General features: G+C 33.8%; 1 protein-coding gene across 1 annotated transcript in view; it reads left to right on the top strand.

Moving 5' to 3' along the window:
* LOC149803800 (uncharacterized) overlaps positions 1 to 26,273 on the top strand; it is a 94,738-nt gene that overhangs the window by 48,764 nt on the left and 19,701 nt on the right. The window contains exons 9-18 of the mRNA XM_089953610.1: positions 1,153 to 1,249; positions 3,628 to 3,713; positions 9,246 to 9,307; positions 11,381 to 11,445; positions 13,558 to 13,714; positions 17,674 to 17,766; positions 20,791 to 20,845; positions 21,114 to 21,215; positions 22,854 to 23,046; positions 24,616 to 24,685. Coding sequence (XP_089809736.1) covers positions 1,153 to 1,249; positions 3,628 to 3,713; positions 9,246 to 9,307; positions 11,381 to 11,445; positions 13,558 to 13,714; positions 17,674 to 17,766; positions 20,791 to 20,845; positions 21,114 to 21,215; positions 22,854 to 23,046; positions 24,616 to 24,685 — 980 coding nt within the window. The remainder of the gene's footprint in view (positions 1 to 1,152; positions 1,250 to 3,627; positions 3,714 to 9,245; positions 9,308 to 11,380; positions 11,446 to 13,557; positions 13,715 to 17,673; positions 17,767 to 20,790; positions 20,846 to 21,113; positions 21,216 to 22,853; positions 23,047 to 24,615; positions 24,686 to 26,273) is intronic.

Here is a 26,273-nt window from a genome sequence, read left to right as displayed (position 1 = left end):
TTTTATACTTTAGGAAAAAAACTGAAAATCTGCCTGAAGTTTATTCTTTTCTTGCTTGTCCGTTATGTGTATGTTTGTATTAAGAACTTGGCCTCAAGATGACTCGACTTGCTTGAATTTTCCACTTGTCAATGTTCATGTTGGCCAGGATGAATATAAATACGATGTGGCTTATTATTACCATGCTTGATGAAAGTAAAATGTCTTGGAAGTGGAACTTAACTTTTACTACCAGTAGTTCCTGAAATATCAATACATAGTTGCCCTGTCTCATTATGTGTCTATATGGATTGAGATGTGTGATCATAGACTGGCACACTGCTGCTTTTTTCCCAGTTGTATAGCAGTAAAGACAATGAACCAGTCTTTTGATAAATACTAGTCATGAGGAATATGCAGGATTTATTAATACTCACTGATTACTTGAGTGCTTGATATTGATTGTATTAAAATAATATTACTCTAATAAAGTTCAAAATCTGTCAGTATTTTGTTTTGTTTCTTTGAAATTGTATCCCCAGACTTTGTGGACCTGTAGACATAGCATTCTATATTATCCTTGTGAATACATACAACTTTAGTGTTTTAATTATCCCCTGATGTCTTAAAAGTTATTTTATCTCTATTCAAATAGTAACATAATACCTGAAATTGAATAACTACATATGATATATTACTTTAAAAGTAATTTATTTATAGCACTGTATTGTTGTTTGTTTTCAGTGCCAGGAACTACAGTTAGTGCTAAATCCAAATTTAAAATTGTGTGTTTTCAACCTTAATGTTGGTACATTTAAACATTTCGATGAATTTGTCTGGAAACTTGCTTTTGATATTATTTTCAGTCCACTGTATTGCAGTTTTATGACATTGATTGGAATTGAGCACATAGTATGTGCAAAAGCTATGATGCTAATTATAATAGCTTTTATACAGTGGCTACAGTTGACTGTTGATGTCTAGCATTTTTCTTTGTCTGAAAATATGGCTGCATTCAGTAAAGCAACTGCTGATAATAATAACAGTGATAATGGTATTTATTTAAGAAGGTGATACAGTATAATAAAACTGTATATAATAGAAGGAACACCTTTCATACATATTTGACAGTATTTTGTGCAGTGATTCATGTTGTTTGCTTCTTACTGACAGGTGAAAAGCTATCAAAGCAACAGCTACAGAACAGCACTATTATTAAGAAACTGAGGACAAAGGAGAAAGAAAATGAATCTGTCCTGTCTAGTCAAAAGTAAGCATAATTTGTATAACACAAAATAATCTTTATTTTTTTCATGTCAGTTTTAAAGAAGATGTTGACATTTTGGGGGGAAAGTAATGTCTAAAGTACAGTGACTGGAAAGGATCCTTAGGGCAACAGTGTGAATGCGTGAATTTACTGAAACAGATTGATTATTAAGCTGAGCCATTTTTAAATTATGCATATGTGTGTGTGTGTATGTATGTATGTATGTGTGTGTATATATATATATATATATATATATATATATATATATATATATATATATATATATATATATATATATATGAATGATCAGCTTTTTGTGAGGTGTGGTAGCTCAGTTGGTAGATCATCTGACTTGTGATTAAATGGTCATGATTTTGATACCGGCCCAGACCAGCATGGTATGGCTGCCATGTTGTGTCATTGAGAAAGGCTTTTAGCTCCCATTTCCTGAGCATGATATAGTTAATAATATGTTAAAAGTTCTGTTAGGACAAACAAAAACAAAATAAAAACCTTCAGATGTCTGTCAGTGATTTTACATTAGAAAAGCCTAGTCTAACTGCATGCATCGTTATATGTTAAAACTTTAGTTACCTGGGTCATCTTATCCTGAGGTAGTGTCATTTACTGATTGTTAGGCATCTAACTAGTTTTCACTCTGTAACATGCACAAATTCAAATCATTGTAATTTCAGTAGTTTTCATTTAATTTTCATAATATTTTGTCTATCAGCTGAAATTTCCCTCTTTTAAAATGGTATGATTTTTAAATAAAAGAACTACTTTTATATTAAAAAAATTCTATGAAGATTAGTAAGTAGTCAGTCATTTACAGCAGTATTGAAATAGTTCAGTCTTAATTAGCTACTTAAATATTGTAATATTTAGTGATTAGCTCTGTGGTGGAATCTAAAACATGCTGTCATGATGGATGGCATTTGGAACACCTAGACTTTTCTATTGAAAATCTGTGTCTGAAATACATAGATACAAAGATACAGAATAAAATGGGAGAAATTGTTTGAAAGAGTTGGGGAATCTGCAGCATGGTGTCACAAAATAATGTAATTTACCTGTCTGAATGTGACAGTCCAAGTGTTGTTTTCAAATGACATTGTAAGTAATATCTTGTGCTGAATAAAACATTGTATTGTTGCAAACAGTGAGAGAAAGGGATAAATAAAGGCATTATTAATTCCATATCATTCTTTATCCATTAATGCAAACAGTATGCATTCAACTCATCCTGTAAAATTGAAGGCACTTTTTATGTATTAACTGACACCATGTCTGATGTTTTTCCTTTATATCTATTTCTGATCACTGTCAATTTAAGGAATTCTTTTACAAAAAGCTCTCCTTTTTCCCAGAGGAACTTTTCACAGTTAGAAACAAATGATGATTGCAAATTACAAGCTGGTAACAACAGCATGTGATTTTTCAAAGGTGATGACCACTTTCAGCTCATACCAACTTTTGGCCTCTCCTCTTTGGTGCCAAAGATTTACATTACACGAGTCTTGAACATTCAAGGGTGAACCAGATGCACATTGTTCACGGTGTCAGGGAAAAGATCCATACGAATCGGTTATAGTCCGTGTAAAATAATTCACTTTATCCATTTTTCTGGCAGTTTAACTTAATACATTTTTGGATGCTGTTGTTGTTGTTGTTGTGGGGTTTAACGCCATTTTTCAGCACGATAGGCTATACATGGCGGCCAGTATTAATGGTGGAGGAAGAACCCGGAAAACCCCGGAAAGAACCACCAACCCACGAGAAGCTACTGGCAAGCTTTCTCACATGCCCACATTGGCTGAATATTTTTGGATGCAATAACAAATACCATTTGTGATGCCATTGAAAGAACTGTAATAATTTAGGCTTTCGTTATTATTTTATTTATACCACATGCAAGAGAGAAATGTTTTTATGAAAGATTTCCAGCTGTTTTTATGCCTTTGAAATAGATTTTTCTGTGTTTTTAGCCAATAGTATTTGTGAGATAAATTTTTTTTTTTAAAGCTGAACTCTACAAAAGTAATCAATTGCTGTTTTTTAAATAAAAATAATACAAAGAAAGGTTGATGCAAAAGACAGCAGACACATATTGTGACAATTACATTTATTCATGGGGATAACAGTATTTGTAGATTTTGTTGTTGCTGCAAGCCACGAGTTTAAAGACCAATAAACAGTGAAGACAGTTTTACCCCCTTCCCTGTTAGAGACATTGCCTTGAATTAAAATACCAGTGAAACCCACAAAAATTGGTATCTACATGAATATACTTGTAGTCATTTTTTTCAGGGGAGGTAAATCTTACTGGAACTGATACTTGTCACAAGTTTGACATTAAGCATTGTTTTTTTTCTTGATAGGAAGAAGTTAGAGTCTCAAAAGGAAGAACTAGAACACCTGTATAAAGTTTTAAAGTCCAAGGAAGACTTGGAGGAGAAACAAACAGGTATAAAGAGTGTTTGCAATTCTGTTGCAATTGTTACGTACAAGAAGATGTCCAGAGAAAAGGTTTTTGATGAGTTATGACTCTGTGGTTATAAACTAAGTAACAGGAAGAAGCAAAACCAACAGGCTTTGTAAAACTTAAAGAATTTAATTACCAAACTTATAAATGAAAATGTGAGAGGAATGTGTTGTTGTTGTTGTTGTTGGGTTTAACGCCATTTTTCAGCACACGATAGGCTATACATGGCGGCCAGTATTAATGGTGGAGGAAGAACCCAGGAAAACCCCGCAAAGAACCACCGACCCTCGAGAAGCTACTGGCAAGCTTTCTCACATACCCACATTGGTCGAATCCGAGACTCGAACCTACGCAGACAGAGGTGAGATGGCAGTGATCTGTAACGGAGAGCGCATTAGACCACTCGGCCACTCGGGGCCCCTAGGGGAATGTGTATTATTATGAAGTGAATCCAGAATAATCCTGATAAAGTTCTGCAAAAGTCCTAAATAAATGAAAGTTCTGTATAAATTTAAAAGCCGGAAATTTACTGGTCCTGCAAGAATCGTGATTTGTCAAGATGGCTTCATCCAGAACTCCTTTGAATCAATATTTCACAACAGTTAAAGAATAATATTATAGTCCTAATATTGAGCATTTTCTATTTCCACTGAACAGTCTAAACAAATGTTTTTGGTCTCGAATAATGTCCAAGTACATCATAAAACACATTTGCAGACTTAAAACAGCAACACAAGGATGACTCCAAAAACGGAATGAATCTGATTGCTCAATTCTTGCCTTATATATGCACGTTCTGTTTTGACTAAATTTCACAATACAGTGGTCCCTCTCATTAACAGCCTCCCTGACTAGTGGCCACCCACTGTTTACAGCTAGAATCCCTTGGCACTGATGAGTTTGTGTTCAAAAGTACCCCTCAAGAAAGGCCACTCCTCTAACATGATCAGCAGCCAACATATTAGTGCAGAAATGTAAAATTTACCCCTCACAAGCAGCCACATTTTATTATTAATATATGTCCAAAACCAGTATTTAATTATGGTAAGGTAAGTAATCCTATTATCTTTCCCGATGTCGGTTTCTGGATATCAGGTTTTTGTTACTGAAAGAAGTTTTGGTTAAACTACACAAACCACTAAGGTTATTATTATATCATAAATGCCGACGTTTGCAGGAAATAGGGTCAGCAATATTTTGATAGAGCTTTGGGCTTTGCATAACATTTTTTTTTAAAATGACGATTACAACCAGACGTAATTGTCAAGATCATAACATGGTCAGATAGAAATGGAGTCAGCAATGTTTTGATAGAGATTTGGGCTTTACACAGTGGATTTTATATTTTAGATTGACGATTACGACTGACATAATTGTAAAAATCATAGCATGGTCAGATAGGCTAAAGTTAGATTTTACGGATTAACACATTCACACAGAAACAATCAACTTTGAGCAAAACAGGGTACCAGACAAAGACCGAAAAATCACATGACAGTACATGTGTCACTTCCTTTATAAGAAGATTTTTCATGTACAAAAGTTTTGTCTGCAAAATTAAATTGCAGTACTGTACAGTTAGCAACATAGGAATAAATCATTACAAAAGTTTAACATGTCATCATGTAAATGAAGAAATAATACTTTAGAAGAAAAAGTTTAAGTTATTTGACTTGAAGACAATGGGAAGAGTTCACTTGCTGAAAGATTTTATGTTGGGAAGACTCAAATAAATAAGATCATAAAAGATGAGGAGAATATTCTCTAGCAGTGGGAAAATGGAGTAAATTGAGAGAGAATAATTTTATATATGAAACAATGTATATACCAAGATTTAAATAACGTTTATGTACCAAGATTTAAATAACATTTTTCAATGGTTTTGTATTGCACGTGCCAACAATATCCCACTCATATTTCATGCCTAAGAATAGGAACTATTAATTTATGTTACTTGAAATAACTCTTGAGGCAAGAATAACATTTTAATAATTAATGCTATTTTTAAATGAACATATTAATTGCTTTAAGTTGTATGTAGTTTTCCTACAAAATGCAAATATACATCTCACAAATATAGTCCCCCTCTGGAAAGGCCATCCATCTTATAAGACCACTTTCCTGGTGCAGAAGGGGTGGCTGTATAAGGAGACCACATTATACCCCATGTGGCAGATCTTACTACTCATTTTGCCTCAAATTTGCCTGTTCATGTGACCCAGCTCAACCAGTGGGAAGTTACTAGATTCTTCTAGAAATGTCAAAACCCACATCAGCCAATGAGAAATTAATCCAAAGGTGCCATTAAGCCTTATTACTAAGATGATTGCTAATAATTGTCAACACATACATAAAAATTTATTTATAGATCCTGTGTAATTTTCGCTCTTAACAGACTCAGGTCACATAGGCAAAATCTGACTTAAGATATTCTATTTTATTTACAGCCATGATTAAAATTTAATTTTTTTAGATAAAACCACATACCAGGAGTTACAAAAAATATCGATGTACCTAACAAATGGATCAGTTCAAGATTCACATACTGATTTGGAAACTGAATGACAGATAGGAACATAGCTATTTCTTTGCTGTATCTGAGGTTACTGACTAAACCAACTTTAGAACTGAACTACTTCCATGTATATCCACATTTTTTAATATCTCCAGCCTTTTCAAAGAATAGAGTGGGACATAGTCTCCATGTTTCTGTCTGTCTGCCCATTCACGACAGGTTTGTTCCCCACTGTAACTTTAAAACTGTTTGAAATTATGGGGTAAAACTTGGTATACTTATACTTTATCACTAAAATTTGTTCTCTGTACAGTTTTGGCAGTCATATCTTCAGAGTCAAGGTCATGACTCAGTATTTTGTTTCCATCACTCTGTCCCATTTACTCTACAATTTTAAAGCAGTTTGAGATAAAGGGGTGAAACTTGGTATACTGTTTCAGCATCACTTGAAAGTGTGTTGCATATCAGATTGGTAGCCAGGTTGTAAAGGTCAAGGTCTTGGCTCAATGTTTTACATTTTTATGACACTTTCCTTTCCACTCTATAATTTAATAGCTATATGAAACTTAGAGATGAAACATCATGGGAACTACAAGGTCAAGGTCATGGCTCCAAATTTTACAATTTTCATCACACTTTTTTGTTTTAGATTAAGGGATTAAGCTTTGTATACATGTACATCCTTGCCAAAAAGTATGTCATGTACCACACTGGGGGATCCTATAGTCAAGGTCAGGGCTAAGTGTTTTATGTTTTCCATCACACTTTCTTTTCCACTCTATAACTTTAGAGATGTTTGAGTGTAAGAGGTGCGGCATGTTATACATGTTATCATCAGCATGTGCATTGTGTACCACATTGGGCAACTTATTATCAGTGTCAGTGGCATGGTGTTATATATTGAATTTTTCTATTACACTTTCTTTTCTACTCTATAATTCTAGAGCCATTTGAGATGAAGGGATGAAACATTGTATAATTATATATCATCATGAAATTGTATGCCATGTACATCAAATGAAATTCTATATTCAGAGTCAAGGTCAGAAGCCAATATTTTTGCCACATTTGCTCTTGGTTTTTTAGCTTAACAGCTGTTTAAGATAAATGAATAGGATTGGTATAGATATTTATTGTCACTATAAGATTTGTTGCATTGCACATTTGAGGTCTTATCCTCCAGGTCATGGTCACATGTCAGTATTTTAAGATTTTCTTTTGGTTCTGCCTTAAATTATAAAAGCTCTTGGAGGTACAGTTTGATGGCATCTCATAAAAAGTTATATCTTTAAGGTCAGTTCTACCAATAGGAGTGAGTATTGCCAGGTAAAATTGTATTGTAGTACGACATGTCTGTATTGCAATACATATTGGTCATGTGTAGCTTTTATTTTTCAAAATGTTAATTTTGCATGTTGTTTGCTTAACTTAAGAGCAGTTTCATTGCAAGTAATAATAACTGAACAGAAACTTTTGGATGCAATAAGTCACATCTTTGATTTAAAAAATAATAAACGCATCAAAATGAATGCAAACTTATGGCAGCAGGAAACAAGATGCTAAGAAAAGTTTATTCTACCTGATCAAAAGGGTCTTTGACTATGAGAAGGAACAATAATAACAATAAACAAATGTATCTCTCTGACAACTGTCTTCTGTTTTCATAAATATGAAGAAAGGGACATGCTGGAATTTACATACTTTTTGCCTAAGTATAGGTTTGGGTCAACTCACTCAGAAAAGACCTGTCTAGATTATATAGTTTATTGTGGTTCAAGCACTTAACACCAGGTTGTAAAGCAATTGTTTGACACAACACTGTTAGGATATAAGTCTTGAATAATGAAATGCCTGATATTTGGCTTGTGACAATAAAAGTTTGTATTTACTCTGTGCACTGAGCATACCTGTAATTGTAGGTTGCTGGTTTAAATGTTTGGTAAGCTTTCACTAGAACCTTGGGCAATAAATTTTTCATGGTTGTTCTGGGGATGGAGTTTGTGGATTTTTTGTAACGTACTGTTCATGAAATGTGATGGATGGTGATGCTGTAAATGTGGTGCAAAATTTTTTATATATGCAGTTTTAATTTTGGTTTTTACAGAAATTACATACTCGGGCAGTTTTGTCAATTTTATTGGTCCCTAATTTCATTTTGAATTAAAAATGATTCCAAAATTGAGCTCATTCCTCCTGAGTTTTTCGTGAGTTCGTAGTCAGTAAACCTAAACGATTTATAAGACGCTAAGCCTAACAGAAGACAGATCAGTTCAGGACGCATAAATGTAGTTGAAGGAGAAACCTTATTTACCATTATTACAGTACTCATACGATAATGGTCACTTTATATCGTGGTCTACCAGTGAATAGTACATTGTTGCAACCTTAGTTGAGGATTAAAATAGATGGTAAACCTTTTCTTCACACTTCCTCTTAAGTTCTTTAATATAGGGCAATGAAATGTTGTTACTTTTTATGCCATCTCACTTACTGTACAGCTCTGTCTTTTAGTCAGATTTTTATCATTATTTATTTTGATTACCTCACCATGGTAGGTAGGGGATACAATTTAAAGTGCTTGTTGTATATAAATCCAGCTCCAGCCAACTCCCACACCCCGTTTCCTAATTAGGCTTGGGGTTGTTTTTACAAAGGATTACACTCCAAAATCTACAACATATATATATTATATGTCTTCCTGCATGACAAAGCCTGGTGAACAAATGTTGCTTGTTACTGTAATTGACAGTTTTGTACATTTCACCTTGGAACTCTCTCAGGTGTCCCAGGGGATGGAGTCAAAAATGAATCTGTCACTGCATATGTTTGCCATATGTGTAATAGGACTATATGGACCAACTTATGTTTATGTCTACCCAGTGGTTAAGGAGATTTGGTAATGAACAGGTGTGTATCACTTCATTCCTAAGCTTGATGACCAGGTGTGGGTATAAAACAATGTTCTGGAGTCTTTAATGTTATCTTCTTGCACATTTCAGAAGCGATCCATCAGTTGAACATAGCTCTGCAGAAACTAGAAAAAGAGGTGTCAAGGCAAAAAGTAAGTTAAAAATGGTTGTACTTGTATATTATTAAAGATATTTTTAAAAAATGGTAACAATTAAATCATTATTTCTTACTATTAATAGTGATTAACTGTGACACTTTTTATATTCATTTTGCTTCCAGTTGAATTTATAGTATTCTGGACCCTAAAATCAAAATTATAAAATTTATAATAATATAAAAAAATAATTTCTTCAATATCTATCAGCTAAAACATACTGTATTTGATTTGGACATTACCAGAATGTGTTTTTAAAGTCACAGTTTAACTCTAATTAGCCACTGTTGTATTCAGGCAAGATACGATATTGTTTTCCTAACAGGCTGTTGAACCATAATTGTCATTGGTTGATATCAGCTAACGCATTTTGGTAAAATATACACGACACTTGAATTTGCCTTTAATACTAACGCCATCCCAGCAGATCAGTGACTTGATTTTGTAAACATAGCTCAGTGATTATACAGAAGACCAGCTTTATGTCGACCATTGTTTATTAACACCTGGATGGAAACAGATCACAGAATGGATTAGCAACAGCATGTTGTTTGAACTTGCTTCCCTTTCTTTAATCAGTTGCAGTGCAGCCCAGAAGGATAGATGTTCATTTGCATAATGTAGCTACAGTACAAATATTGTATATTCAGACAAATAAGTGTCACTTTCTCGTGAAATCAGATTTAAAAGTGAGTTTGGTCTTTTCAGTATTTACAAGTGAATTAAGACATTTAATATTGCAATGGGGACATCCAAGAAAAAGAAAGCATACTTTGTCAATAGGATTGTGATTTTAAGATATTCACAGAGGGAGATATTGAGGAGGCTAAAGCTGTGCTACAGGAACATTTTAAGTCATTTGATAATGTTCAGCACTGGATCAAAACTGATGTGGACTGCGCCACTGTTGAATATAAGAATGAAGCTGATATTTTCCAGTTCTTCCTAAGAGCCAAACGAGAAAATTTAGATCTCGATCAACAGGAAGTAGGATCTGCTAATGACATTAACCAGGAAGACCCACCAGAAAGACCCCCTTCTGTTTCCAAAGCCATATTTGCATTCAAGAAAGAACTGATATGTCTAGAAAGCCAGGACATTGAGCCCTTGAAAATTATGCAGCTGAGAAATTTCGTAGACTTTGCTAAAAAAATAAAAAGAACATACATGGTAACTTCATCTTGAGTGAAGGGCACCAAAGTCTTCTTTCTATTCAGTCATCTGTGCTTTCTAGACAATTGGGAGAAACAGATTTTACGCCCTCCAATATATTGTCCGTCTAGGTATGGAATTTTTGACCCATCTCAATCTGTTCATTTGCCACCTGTTGATGTTGCACAGATGATCAAGATCTCAACGGTTGATTTCCAGCAGGGTGTGGGTTTCCATGATATAGTTTATTTCAGGTTCCTTACTTTTTCATACATGATTTCTACCCAAAAATTGTTACAGTTATTATGTTTTTGTACACATAAATTTTTTTGTACTTTGAAAAAAAATCATTCAAAAACCTTCAAGAATTACAGCAGTAATTTATTATGTCTTTGTGTTTTGATCTGTAAAAGTGCATGATGATTCTGCTAAAACAAGTGTGCACACAAGGATGATAGAGGATTCCATGGCTCACCCAAGGCATAACCACCAGTGTTCTATTCAGAGCATGCAAACAAGCTTCAAATGCACCACTGTGTGTGAAAAATGATTCTGTCTACCTATATATTTTGACTGTCCTTTTGTCTGTATGCTTTAATTTTAAATAGTTTATATGAACACTTTGTGTAATGAACTCAGAAGCCTGCCTGCAAAACTCCAACTGTGGAGTTGATTTGTAGGTCAGACATCTCTAAATGCTCTTTTAATCCTGCTAAAACAAAAGAAAAATAAGGAAATTAGATGTCATATCAAACAAACAATTTTTTACTTTTGATTTTGGTTGATATTAAGCCTGAGTAAATAACACTTTCCTGGGGTTGATAAATCTTTCTATCTTTGCCTCTTCAACAGTCAGTTATTGTATACTATTACAAAACCCTACATTAACTGAAAGTAAATTATATTTTTATCCACCAGAGTGATTTGGATGATGCTGAGGAGAAGGTGCGCAGTCTACAAGTTGCATTGGATAACTCGTACAGGTAAACTGGTACTCGCAGTGAGTATAATTTAAATCTGTCTGTAAAATGTTCACAGATGTCATTAAACCAAGTGTTTGCATATCAAACATTCATCCATTGAGACTCATGATTTTGCCACTGAATATTTAAAATGCATCCACAATTACCAGATTTTAGTTTGAATGGACATGTGTTTTCTGGCTTGCTAGCTTCCCCTTATACTCTGTCAGCTGTACCCTACCCAACAAACCCTGAAGATAATTTACTGCTACAGTATCCACATTAAGCCCCACCTTGTAGCTTTCCCATTTTCTATAGGAAATTAAATGAGTAGAAGATTAGCTTGGTCAGTCGTTATATCTGAAAGTTGAATTGGAACAATTCCTATATATTTTTAATGCATGGCTCACATCTATAAAGGCATACAATTTTCAAATATTTTTCAATGATGTGTCGTTAATGACAGAATCCTGTCAGAGTTTTAGTAGTTTGAACTTATTTATGGTTGCTTTTGTGCATGATAACTTTGTATTTTTGTTGTTATTTTTCATTTTAATTTCTTATCTATACATATATTTATAATGTGCCTTATAAATATTCTACATTACATAAGCCCTCATGCATGGTAAAAGCAGAACAAAAACATACATAAATGATGAAAAATGTTCATGTTAACTTAGTTTGAATCCATTTTAACAAAACATGTACATGTTCTAGTATGGCTAGTTCTCTTAATTTTAACTTGTACATTTTCTATCAGAAACCATTCCTTGATTTATATTGGTTTACTCATGCTTCCATTAAACTCAACACACTGTAGACAGGTAAAGTTTGTTGTCCCTGCCTTATTTTGCCTATCTGTCAGTATGTTAGTTCATTTGCTCATCTGTCTGTTCATTGCACTTTCTATTCCATTCTGTAAGTTTTATGCTGTTTGAAATAAATTGATAATACATGTTTGGCAGGGGAAATAAATTCACCGAATTCACTTGTTTTTGGATGCAATCGTATCAGTGAAGTGAACATAAATGTACGTCATAGCGACAAATACTAGATACTTCTTTAACTTATGTTGATTGTTCTCATTTACAAAGAATTGTTTCAAATTGAAATCTTTGTTAGATTATTCTGTGATATCACTGGATCAGATAGAGTCATATGTGAATTTGATCAGTTTCAGGTGCAAGCTTCTATGCTGTGTTGGGCTGTGCAACACATTTAATTTGACAATATAGCTTCTGTGCTGTGTTGGGCTGTGTAACATAATTTGACAATAAAGCTTCTATGCTGTGTTGGGCTGTGTAACACATATAATTTGACAATATAGCATCTATGCTGCGTTGGGCTGTGTAACACATAATTTGACAATAAAGCTTCTATGCTGTGTTGGGCTGTGTAACACATAATTTGACAATATAGCATCTATGCTGTGTTGGGCTGTGTAACACATAATTTGACAATATAGCTCATGATACAGAGATCATAATATTAAACATATTTCCGTAATATATTGTGATACCTACCTTGTGCTATTTCTGTATAATCATTGCAATAATGTAACTGGTTTTCTCATCATAATTCATTACTAATTTAGCATTCCTCTCCAATAATTTGAATTTATTGTATCGTCAAAACATGGTACATATTGATCAAGTATTTGATACAAAACAAAAAACATTGATTCATTCATCATTTAATCTTGTTGGAAGTATGAAAAATTTCATATTATTTAATGACATGTATCAGCACTTTTTTGGTTCTATCTTGTTTATCATATTTTGGGAGATGGGAGTACATTATTTTATTATTGGCATAATGATATTGATATTCCTGATGCATATCAGTGTAACATTACAGCTTTAGTATTGACTGACTGATATTGATTGCTTTTTGTACCATGGATACAACTGTAATATTAATTTCATTGGATAGGTAAACTGAAACCTTGATAATCCAGATTTTACACCCGAGTCTTTAGAAACCCTTTTTCTTACACAAATTTTATTCCCTTTTGCTTTCATTTTCTTATCCTAACAGCACACATTGAATAGACTCTATTGTTGTGGCCTACAGTAAAATGAATTGGGATGAAAATAATGAACTACACATGCTTTTTACATTTAAAAACTTCAGAGAGATTGCAGAGCTTCACAAGTCAAATGCCGTCCAGGACAGCAAGCTTCAAGAAACTGCCCTTAGCACTGAGATACAGGTTCGCGAGGAGTTAAAATTTGCCATGGAAAAACAGCAGCAACAATCTGCACTTGAAAAAGAGTCCCTTATCATGCAGGTTTGATTCTTGATTAGATTATTCAGCTTTTTTATACCCCATCATGACAGTGGTAGGATGTATTGTGCTGCCCTTGTCTGTTCATACATACCAGTACCATATTTCTCTCAAGACCAGGGATCATCCTAAAACATTTGTCAATTTGTAGGTTGTAGTCTTATTATCAAAGAAATCCTTGATAAATACTGGCAAAATATTTGTAAAATTGTGAGGAGTGGGGTGGTTTTCAATATGGTTTGTACATTTGACCATCTGTCACACCTTCAGAATTGCCTACCCTTATGATATTGGTGTAAATCTCATTCAGGGGTAACTTTTGCCATTAAAATTTTATTCTTTCCCTATGATTCTGGAATTAGTTGTTTTCGTTCAGATCTGGTATTGATATTGGAACATCATTCAGCCACTTCCGTGATGTCATGAAATAACCTCAGAAGACATTGTTTAAATACATCAATTTGATGTGTTAGGTGATTTGCCCCTGGTGGAGTACACCACATGTGTTAAAACAATAAAGACCGAGATTGTTCTGATTATGACCTTGTCCTTCTGCTGTCATATTATACCATGATAAAATGAAAGTTGTTCAGAATATAGAGCTTGATGGTAATGAATTACATCTGAGCTTTCATTCTTGACTTGACAATAAAGGCATTTGTTTCTTGACATAATGGAAAAGACCGAGGATGATCCATCTGCCAGTATTAGTGTAGCCAACTAGCCAGGAAAATAAATACTCATGAAACTAACTCTGATGATGAGCTACCAAGAATGATTACACAAAAACAATGGGCACAGAAGTTCAAACCAGAATACACTCAACTTTTCCCTTTTATTAAGAGATCGGCAAAAAGTGAAACCTTTGCCTTATTTGTAATACATGTAGTCAGTGTTTCATCATTGCATATGGAGAACTGTTATTGTGGTTGTTCTAGGGTTTAATGCCATTTTCAGCACAAGATAGACTGTACATGGTGGCCAGTATAAACGGTGGAGGAAGAACTCTGGAAAACCCCAGGAAGAACCACAGACAAACGAGAAGCTACTGGCAAGCTTTATTACATACCCACATTAGCCGAGCCTTAGATTCAAACACACGCAGACAGAGGTGAGATGGCAGTGATCCAGAACAGTGAGCACTTTAGGTCACTCGAGGCCCCACATACGAAGAAAAGGCTGATTGTAAAAAACGTGTTTTGACAAGAAACAAGAAATTTTCATAGTTCTTTGAGCCCAAAAGGAATTTTCTGACTTAGATGTTGCCATCATGAATGTGGAAACTATCTTTAGTGAATTTATTGTGGAGCATAATCTACAAATAAGTGTGGCAGACCATGCAAACAAGTTGCTTGTCAAAATATTCCCTGATTAAAAAATAGCCACTAAATACAGCTGTGCAAGCAGTAAATTTTTAGCAATTGTAAACAAACTTTCTTGAAGAAAGAAGGAAAACATTGTTACGATATAAAATGCAAAACCTTTTCTGTTGCCACAGAGGTAAGTAATGACTTGGACTTAAGCAGTATCCGTTTGTAGTAAGATGTTTTGTCAATAAGGAAGGGCACATTAATTCTAGGATACTGTCTGTACCTTTCTTTGAGTAAGAAGTCTACAACTTCTTACTTACATTTTTTACTGTTTTGAACAAGGTTTCATTAGGAATGATTCCATAAAATACTTTGAAAAATTTCACAGCAAAAAAAATGTAAAAGTGTTAAAACATGCATGTACTCATTGGTTATTACTAAACAAGTGTTTGAATTGTCTCTATTGGACCATTGGTATTTGATAACATTTTGTTAGCACTTTCCTTTCCACATGTTATCGTTAAAGTCCTTTCAGGTTAAAGGATAAAACTTGGCATGCCCTGACATCATCACTAGAATATGTGTCACATACCACATGTCCATATGTGCCTAGTAACAGCTCTGTCTAAAAGGTCACAGTCAGGTTTCATTATTGTGAACTTTTGTGACCTCACCACTGTGTGTGTGTGTGGGGGGGAACACTGAATTTGCATGTTATCCTGTGTTTCAAGATAATGTAATACAGATTACCCCTATATTTATTAAGAAAGTCACTTCAAACTTTTGGCTAAGATTATGTTAGAGGTGTAAAGTTTAAAATTTGGGCTTTCATTGGAGTGTTTGTATAGGTGTACAACAGTTTCTAACAAGTGTACTATCATTGGATCATCTGTTTAGGTGTACAACAGTTTAAAACCATAGGCTATCACTGGAGCGTCTGTAGGGGTATACAACTGTTTCAAATTTGGCTATGATTGGGCTAGCAGTATACATTTTCAAACTTGGGACTATGATTGGGGTGTTTGTGTAGGTGTACAAATAGTTTGTAAAAATTTGGCTATCGTTGAAGTATCTTTATAGGTGTACAACAGTTTCTAACAATTGGGCTATCATTGGAGTGTCTGTGTAGGTGTACAACAGTTTCTAACAATTGGGCTATCATTGTAGTGTCTTTATAGGTGTACAACAGTTTCTAACAATTGGGCTATCATTGGAGTGTCTGTGTAGGTGTACAACAGTTTCTAACAATTGGGCTATCATTGGAGTGTCTGTGTAGGTGTACAACAGTTTCTAACAATTGGGCTATCATTGTAGTGTCTTTATAGGTGTACAACAGTTTCTAACAATTGGGCTATCATTGGAGTGTCTTTAAAGGTGTACAACAGTTTCTAACAATTGGGCTATGATTGTAGTGTCTTTATAGGTGTACAACAATTTCTAACAATTGGGCTATCATTGGAGTGTCTGTGTAGGTGTACAACAGTTTCTAACAATTGGGCTATCATTGGAGTGTCTTTATAGGTGTACAACAATTTCTAACAATTGGGCTATCATTGGAGTGTCTGTGTAGGTGTACAACAGTTTCTAACAATTGGGCTATGATTGTAGTGTCTTTATAGGTGTACAACAGTTTCTAACAATTGGGCTATGATTGTAGTGTCTTTATAGGTGTACAACAATTTCTAACAATTGGGCTATCATTGGAGTGTCTGTGTAGGTGTACAACAGTTTCTAACAATTGGGCTATGATTGTAGTGTCTTTATAGGTGTACAACAGTTTCTAACTTTGGGTCATCATTGGAGTGTCTGTAGAGGAATACAATAGTTTCAACCTTCAATCTACCTCCTAGGATGAAGCATTTGTGCATAGGGGCACTTGCATTTATTTGCTTATACTATTGGACTACAAACAACAAAATCCCAAATCTACCATTGTAAAATGAACCAGCTGATCAGGGTGGACCAAATACAATAAAAACCCAGATCTACCATTGCATAATGATCCTGCAGATCAGGGTCTGTGGTTTTTGTTCTACTGATTACACATAATAACTGCATAGACCCAAATATGTTGTTGAATTATGCTACAGTTAATCTGGGTCTATGTAGTTTGGATTGAACCTTTAAGTTTCAATAAGCTATGTGTCTTTCTAGATGACCTTTATGTACTAGTTTTGAAGTTACATTGGATGAAAACTACTGAAATGTGTGTGTGTGTGTGTGTCTATGTATGTGTATTGTACAAGTTTTTATATGTAGAAATAATGCACAAGCTGTTATACTTGGAAATTACTGTTAATTCATGTTTTTTGATGGTTTTGTTTGCAGGTAAACTTTTGGATTGTAGAAGAAGTCCTGTTATTTCCACAGAATGATAATTATGTAATGGATTATTAAATTAATGGTTTGTAGCATCCATACAATTCATAAAATTCGATCTTCAGTGAAAAATAGTCAATTTATAGTATTGCTGCCAAGTAAAACAAGTTCTTTTTACCACTTGAGGGCAAACTGCAATATGTTCTTTATTATTTTTTGAAAGACTGTTACAAGAAAAATGAAACATGTTTGCAAAGAAAATTGGATATGGTACAAAAAATGGGTGGTACATCAGTTTGATTTTTCATTACAGAGATTATTGTATCTTTGTAGATTGAGGACTTGCGCATGAGCATTGCTCGCACAGAAAAGGAACATAGCAGGAGAGAGGATATGCTCCGACAAGAAATCACTGATCTACAGCATGTAATTATTGAAACTTATCACACCATGACCACGATAAATGTTGCAGGGCTGATCAAATTTTTTCCCATTCACTTGTCCAGGACAGGTGGTTGAGGAACATTCCCATCTGCCACGTCATAATATTTCAATCTCTTGCATTGGTTTGATGAAATGTTTGTCAAGAAATCACTGATCTACAGCATGTAATTATTGAAACTTATCACACCACGACCACGATAAATGTTGCAGGGCTGATCAAATTTTTTCTCATTCACTTGTCCAGGACAGGTGGTTTAGGAACATTCCCATTTGCCACATGTCATGATATTTCAGTCTCTTGCATTGGTTCGATGAAATGTTTGTCTTTTAATCAATATTAAAAACAAAAGAAATAATGCACAGTATATTTAGTTCTTCCAAGGGCTTCCTTTTTTAGTTTTTGTTACTGTCAAGGTGTCTTATGTACATTATTTCTTGCTCTGATATGGTAGCATTACTGCTTTCATTAGCAAGAATGGAAGGAATTTACTGAAATTCAGACCGTCCCAAACTTCTTCTCTCAAAAATCAATTTACAGAACAAAGTCACTTGTCCTGAGTTAATTCTTATAATTAGCACCAAGTTTATAACTCTTCTTCTCCTGGAGTGCACACAGCATTTCCATATCAAAAAGTGTTTTTTCCATATTTGGATAGGACATAGGTTGTGTTAAAAAACAAAAACTCACATTTTATTTGTTTTTCATTTAATTCGTATTAGAAATGACTTTTCTTAGTAGAGTATGACTCTAACTTTACTTTAGTTATTTTCTTCACATGCTGTTTTTTGTAATGCATATACTCTGAGGTCCAAAAGTGTCACAAGAGTCACTTCATTAAATCCTGAATTTGTGAGATCCTTTGACAAATGTATTTGCAGTAACTGTAAAAGCTGTAAAACATCTTTCCTTCAGAGTGAATAAATTCAAACCATGGATAATTGTTAACCCAATGTGGCTGAAAATTTCTTTGTCTCTTAATTGTGTCATATCTGACTATTTTGCTGCCACAGAACCAGGCTTATGTCTCTTTGGAGGCATAGTTATCTCAGACCCAGTGGCTTCTTTACATTTATCCTTCCACTTTTATGTGAATTTTCCTCCACTGAATATTCCTTGTGAATTTCTTTTTGAAAATAAGTTAGTAAAGTCATTTTTTTCCAGATAGAAAAGATAACCTCATTTGAAGGCTACTTCTACTAAAGCGATATTAAGATACATTTTGTAATTTAAATTCAAATACAGACTGCTCCTTTAGTGTAATTGTTTGGCTTCAAACACAGTACTGCTCCTTTAGTGTAATTGTTTGGCTTCAAACAGTACTGCTCCTTTAGTGTAATTGTTTGGCTTCAGACACAGTACTGCTTCTTTAGTGTAATTGTTTGGTTTCAAACACAGTACTGCTCCTTTAGTGTAATTGTTTGGCTTCAAACAGTACTGCTCCTTTAGTGTAATTGTTTGGCTTCAAACACAGTACTGCTCCTTAAGTGTAATTGTTTTGCTTCAAACAGTACTGCTCCTTTAGTATAATTGTTTGGCTTCAAACACAGTACTGCTCCTTGAGTGTAATTGTTTGGTTTCAAACAGTACTGCTCCTTTAGTGTAATTGTTTGGCTTCAAACACAGTACTGCACATTGAAGTTGATCCTCAGTATAATCAATTACAAACCTTCAAGACTCATTACTGTCATTTAATCAGTTCATAAAGGAAAACGGACACTTATTTTGATAAAGTTCCTTTCATTAGATTCATTGTTTGCATTGATTCAGAGGATTGAACTCCAAGGGTGATATGCTCATGAGTATCTGTTGAGTAAATAATATAACAAGGTCGCTTAAAGCACTGGTAAGTAATCATGCCAGATTTGTTTGAAATGTTTTGATTGGCTGATAATTTGGTCGCTTAGCTCAGTATGCAGTCGGGCAGTAGTAGAATTTGCACAGATGTGACAGTTATCATTGACCAATTATAGCACAGGTTGTAAATAAATAAATGGAGGTAGATTCAGTCATATGAGATGCCCAGAGATCATTAATGGTCAGATAAAAGTGCAAAAGTTAGTGCTTTGCTCGTGTTTTATAATAGGAGAAAAAGCACTTGTCCTGGACTAGTGCCTTAGAAAATTTTACTCGTATGACTTCGAAGCCCTGGGTATTGGGCTGTGAGATTTGATCAGTCCTGTATCATACACTGTATATTATTTGGCAGTGTTTGTTATTACTAGGTTTTACACATCAGTTCCTTCTGTAAAACCCAGTATATAAACATTAACATGATTTGGCATACATTTTCCCATCATCCTTAACTTAATAAAAAATAACACATAAAAATTAAATCATGAAGTTTTACTTCAATTTTATAAAATATTACAGCAAAAATATAAAAGGTAAAACTAGTTGCCTTAAGTGCTTTTGTTTCTTTACATCCATTTTAATAGTAGGTAAATATACTGTATATTCACTGGGTTGATTTTGAAATGATTTTTAAATTTGATAAATTTTAGAGTACTTGAGCATTTACAAAAGTGTTTGTTAATTTTTGTTATTGTGATAGAATTTTTGTTATATTTGTTCTTCAAAGAGGTGAGTCCAACAAATTGTGATCAGAATTTAGGTTTAATTTTGGTGTGTATTTTGGTGTATTTATTTTAAATGCATTTGACAAATGAAATTTTTTAAAAATATTTATGCTTTATAATTTATCTTCTCTTTTCTTCATCTTTATATTTATCGTCCTAAATTTTTTGGCAATTTATTTTACATTTTTTTAACTTTATATTTAGTGGCACCATATAGCCTCAATTCTACTGAGGTACCATAAAATGTTACTAAATAAATATACACATACATACTTATTTTTGGTGTGAAATAATAACAATAAATGTATTTTTATAGATCAATTTGAACTTAGTGTGAGAAAAATACATAGACTGGGTTGTAGATAGTTTACAAAGGTCACAACTTCCTATGCTTAAAATCTCATTCTGAATACTTTTGTTTTCATCCAGCATCTACAGGAAGATGAAGCCAGGAATCAGGAACTTACCCAAAGTGTTACATTTGGTATGGACAACATTTTTAATTAAACCCAGATATTTTGAGCTAGTTAGTGTAATTTTCTCAAGCGTAGGTAGTAATCAAAATGGTTGTTTTCCTTATTAGATTTTTTTTTAATGTTAATAGAGTTGGGCTATCGCTGAGGACTTCTTGTTTATTCCATTAAAAAATACCAATCTACCTTAATTAGGAGCTGAATAAAAATGGTTTGGATAGCAAACATTTTTATATGAATTTTCATTTCTCTCTGATTAAGAAGCAACTTTTTTTCCAGCCACCAGACCACTGTTGAGACAGATAGAAAATCTACAGTCAACTTACTCTGCCCAATCATCAACATGGGAGAGAGTAGAGAAAAACCTAACAGATAGGCTGTGTAAGTGGTAGATGTTCATGATGTTATCTCTATACCGATTTTGCTTAATACATGATTTATAGGTTACATACTTGGGACAAGTTGCTAGTGACTCCAAGCATTTTTCAGGCCATGAATGTTAACTTTGTTACACATTATATATTTCTGAAAGTTTGGCATAAGAAGGCTATGATTAGTAAATCATGTGACATGTTAGTGACACAATTTAGTTACAAATTATGTGACATGTTAGTGACACAATTTAGTTACAAATTATGTGACATGTTAGTGACACAATTTAGTTACAAATTATGTGACATGTTAGTGACACAATTTAGTTACAAATTATGTCACATGATTTGTAAATTGTGTCATATGCTCATTATATTACTGGAAATAATTATATTCTTGTTATTTTCATATAAATATAAATATAGTGACAATAAATTAAGAATATGGGCTGGTGATTGTTGTCCTCAGTATGCAGGCAGCTATTATATGGAGGCATCTGCTATGGCAGATATCACTCTAATAAAATTGCTAACAAATCGCTGTATAATTGTTTCTTCAGTTTGATTAGGACATGGGAAGTGGGAAATGTTATGAGGTAGGCTGAATAAAATAAACATGTCATTTTTTTAAATGTATTAAATAGAAAAGGTTGTAAAACAAAGTAAAACCTTTTCTTAAGATTGTTAATTATTCACTGAAATAGTATTCAATCAACTGCCAATCATGAAAGAATGTCTTTACAAGATCGTGAGTATTTGTTATTTGCAAAGAACTGAAAAGAAATGTCCGTAATATAGTGTTGTTAGATGGATTACCTCCCTTGCATGAAGTTGACCTCTCTGTGCAATCCATGATGGCAGAAGAGTCTGATAGGGGATGCAGTATTTAGCATTTGATGATACATATTACAGAGTCTGAGGTGTAATAGAGAAGTGTAGTGCAGGTCAGACATAATATTTAATTAATATTTTATTACTATTTTTTTTTTATTGTTGTAGTAATTGTATATTAGAGTGTCATTTGGTGGTAACTAAATGTCAACTTTATCACATTTTCAGTACACTAGCACCAAGGCTTCTGAAAGTTTTTACTCCATGCCTGACATTCTTTCTTCACCCAGATAATATAGCTGATGAATTATGTTATTTAAGAGAAGATGTTAATAAATACAGATAATAAAATATTTATATGTTTCATTATATGCTGCAACAGAAAATGTGGTTTTCCATTCCAGTTCACTGTTTTTCTTCTGTTTTAACGTTATCCATTTATTAGTTACCATATTCTTTGCAACTTTTTTACCTTTTCTCTTTCACAAATATTTAGCATAGGATCTTACCCATACATCATTTTTTTATGCTTTTCTTATGATTTAAAAAAATGCTAATTTTTATATGTATCATATAGCAGTTGTTAGGTCTCAGAAATACATAGTATTGTAAAATATTTGGCAGACAGTATAACGTTTGAGTCGGACAGTAAACAAGCTTCCAAAATATTATCTTTAGATGTTTATAAAGGTTAGTTTCTGCCACTCACTTAGTGTTTAATTAGGGTGTAGACTATTTGTAAGGTCTTGTAAGTGATGACACACTGCAACATATCACTAATACTAAAGAAAGTTTTGACATATTGTTGCTTTTGCAGCTGAGGCACAGAACCAGCTTGCTGTAGCAACGGAGAAAGAGCGAAGCATGACAGAGCAAGTATTGGATATGAAGTCAAGGGTCACAGCTCTAGAGTCACAAAACAGTCTCTTACGCCAGGAGAAATCTCAGCTGACAGTGGATTTAGAAATGGCAAAAGCTAGAATTGAAGTATTAGAAGATGCCAAAAACAAGTAAGTCATCCAACTGTTTTCTGGCTGCTGTTCCATTAGTATGATCATAACCCCAGTAACCAGGTTGGCCATCTCCACTACTTTTTTTTCTGTTGCATGTTATGAATGTACGGAATACTAGCTGCCCATATCATTTTATGAAAGTCCCTTATATCTCACAGGAACAATCATACTTCAGAATTCTTAACAACTCCCGCTACAATGTGCATTATAAGTTAATTAGGCCTGAGGTTGTTTGACAATTTTTTACATTTATCAATAAAAAAATTGTTGATAATAATACAACTAAACTTGAATAAAAGCAATGGAATGTAGTCAAGTGTTGCATTCTCTAAAGTGACTGGAACATATTTATTCTGCTGTAAAAGTTCCCTTTATCTGCCAGAAAAAATAACTTTATGTTTACAATGACAACCAATGACCGTATAAAACACAAATTAAATTTACAATCTATTGAAACTAGATATCTGGTCATCAAGGAAATTAAAAGTGGGACATCTCTCAAAGTTGTTGATGAGAAAAGGTTCATGTGTTGACAGGTTTTCATTGCCCCCTATGAATAAGCCTCTTCCTCGTGGTAGCCTGTTGTTGTTGCTGTTGTTATAGGGTTTAACACTTTTCAGCACAAGATAGGCTATACATGGCGGCCAGTATTAATGGTGGAGGAAGAACCCGGGAAAACCCCCGGAAAGAACCACCGACCCATGAGAAGCTACCGGCAAGCTTTCTCACATATCCACATTGGCCGAGCCCGAGACTCAAACCCACGCAGACAGAGGTGAGATGACAGTAATCCGTGATGGAGAGCGCTTTAGACCACTTGGCCACTCGGGGCCCCCTTTGTAGCCGGAGCAAGATGATTGCATTTGTTGTCTCAGGCATATCAAAATCTAGGCCAGTTTAAGTACATATACATGTAGCATGTCAGCAACAACTATACAGCCACATACTAGTGGCAACAATGAATATCACTGTGAATTGGATTGTGACATATGTTTGTTGACAATTGGATATAGATAAAATGAGGACTGCCATTTTTTATATATGTGTTTATTTGTATTTTCTAATCTTATGTGACTTATAAATGAAGTTTCTAACATGTGAACTATGCTCAAATTGAAGAATTTTTCATATGCATGTACAGTACTTAACACATTATAGATTGTAAATACAAAGGTAACACAAAATTAAGTTGTCATATGTGAAATTGGATTATTTTTCTTAGAGCCCATCCCAGTACCCCAATACTTATCTCAACATCTGCTTATATGAACAATATTACCTCAGGCTCAAGGATGTTGAGATAAATGGATAGTGCTATATCTAGTTGGTCCAAAATTAAAATGGTGCCAGTCTGGCAACAGATGTGGCCACCTTTACAACTATCTTGAAAATCTTGTTATCACTCCAGAATATCAAAAATCTGTTCTTGGATTCATAAAAATCTATTATTATGTAATGAATCATTTCCATTGAGGGACTCTAGTATTTAATGGCATGGAGTACATTTTCATCCAGGTCCTTAACATATTTTCATTTATTTTGACTCCAACCTTTCTGCCTTTTTAGGGAGATCGCACAAAGTCAGTCCTCAAAACAGCAACTGCTTCAAGATTTGAATGAGGTCAAAAGAGAAAAGGTGAGATAATACATGATGAATTTAATATTTTTCATGGGTTACCACTTTTTTAAACAACTCACAGATTTAAAGAACCAAAGAACAATGATTTTTCTGTGGCAACAAAAAAAGTCTTAATCCAAGAATTAAATTACTGACAAAGATATTATTTTCTTGCAAAAAGATTAATGTTAACATAATAATAATAAATCAATTCACTGTAAATTGATTATTTTTGTATGTACTTGCTGGTCTGTATGGGGGTGGTGGCTCCATGGTTACCATTGACTGCAATACTTTACATATGTAAAAAAAACAATCAGATACGATCACTATTCCCTGCACTTTACATTTTTACTGACTTAAGTTAGTTATGCATTTAATTAGTGACCTTTTGGGTTTTTGCATTATGTTTGCAGACTTTCCTCTCTACAGTCACAAACGTAAGGGATGCATCCTGATGAGCACTACTTTTTCATTTCATTAGTAGATCATTTTGACCCATATGGGTTGGATTTTTTGATCATTTCTGTCTCAGTTCTTGCTAGAATTTTAAAAATGATGATGATATGCATCATTGTTAATACCACATCCTTGCAACAAAACAAGGTCATTATGACCTGTATTTCATCTTTTATTGATTTTTGTTAAGTTTGTTGTATTTAGCTCATGACCATGCACTTTTGGCATGCTATAAACAATCTGTTCTATCAAGAATATAAAAACTTGATGAGGGCATGTATCATTGTAGGTATTACACCACTGTTGCAAAAAGGTGTATGTGACCTGTATTTGATGCTTGAATGACTGTTTCGAAATGTTTTTAAAGTTCATTTATTGGGTGCCATTTATGTTCCACTCATGATACTTGATATTTTGGATGCATCTCTGTTAGTACTAAGCTCATACAACCAAAGAAGGTCAGCGTGGCCTATATAATTTATGCTATTCAAACAATGGTTAAATATTTGTGTTTAGCACACATGACCACCTAGACTGTTCCATGTTGTATACATTCTAGCCTACAAAGAAGGCCATTTCTTACCAGTGCAGCCTGAAGATGGAATAACTATATTGCTTCACATGTGAACCTTTTGTATTAATGACTATACATTGTACACTGTATTTGATTACTCTTAACAGGTTAACTGTGCATCATGACTATAGGAATAATTTGAATCTTTTCATGTGAGACCCCAGATCTAGTGGCTCATCAAGGTAATTATTGATGCATGAACTATGGTTAGAATACTGACTGTCATGCCAAGGCTATTCAGATCAGTAAAACCAGGCTTCTCGGAGTGGGCAATGATATTATCTTCTGAACAAGATTATAAGAACAAGTATATAAAAATTATCACAAGTCTTTATCAACTAATTGTAGTACCACTACTTTCACATCATCAAAAAGAATGTTCATTTTTATTGGTTTACATCTTTTAAGCTCTATTTAACAGCACTAACCTGGATATATGTGCCAATTTAAACAGAAGTTCTTAAAAGGTAAAGATAAAAATAAGAATTTATTTTTTGTATGATAGTTAATGTTTACTGTGGCTAGTGGTGAATACTTAAAGCTTAATAGAGGTGAGCTATATAATCGTTGATT

Source organism: Sinohyriopsis cumingii, chromosome 3 (assembly GCF_028554795.1).
Source record: "Sinohyriopsis cumingii isolate HCF-2022 chromosome 3, ASM2855479v2, whole genome shotgun sequence".
NCBI classification, from domain to species: Eukaryota; Metazoa; Mollusca; class Bivalvia; order Unionida; family Unionidae; genus Sinohyriopsis; species Sinohyriopsis cumingii.
This window is presented reverse-complemented; position numbering and strand designations above follow the sequence as displayed.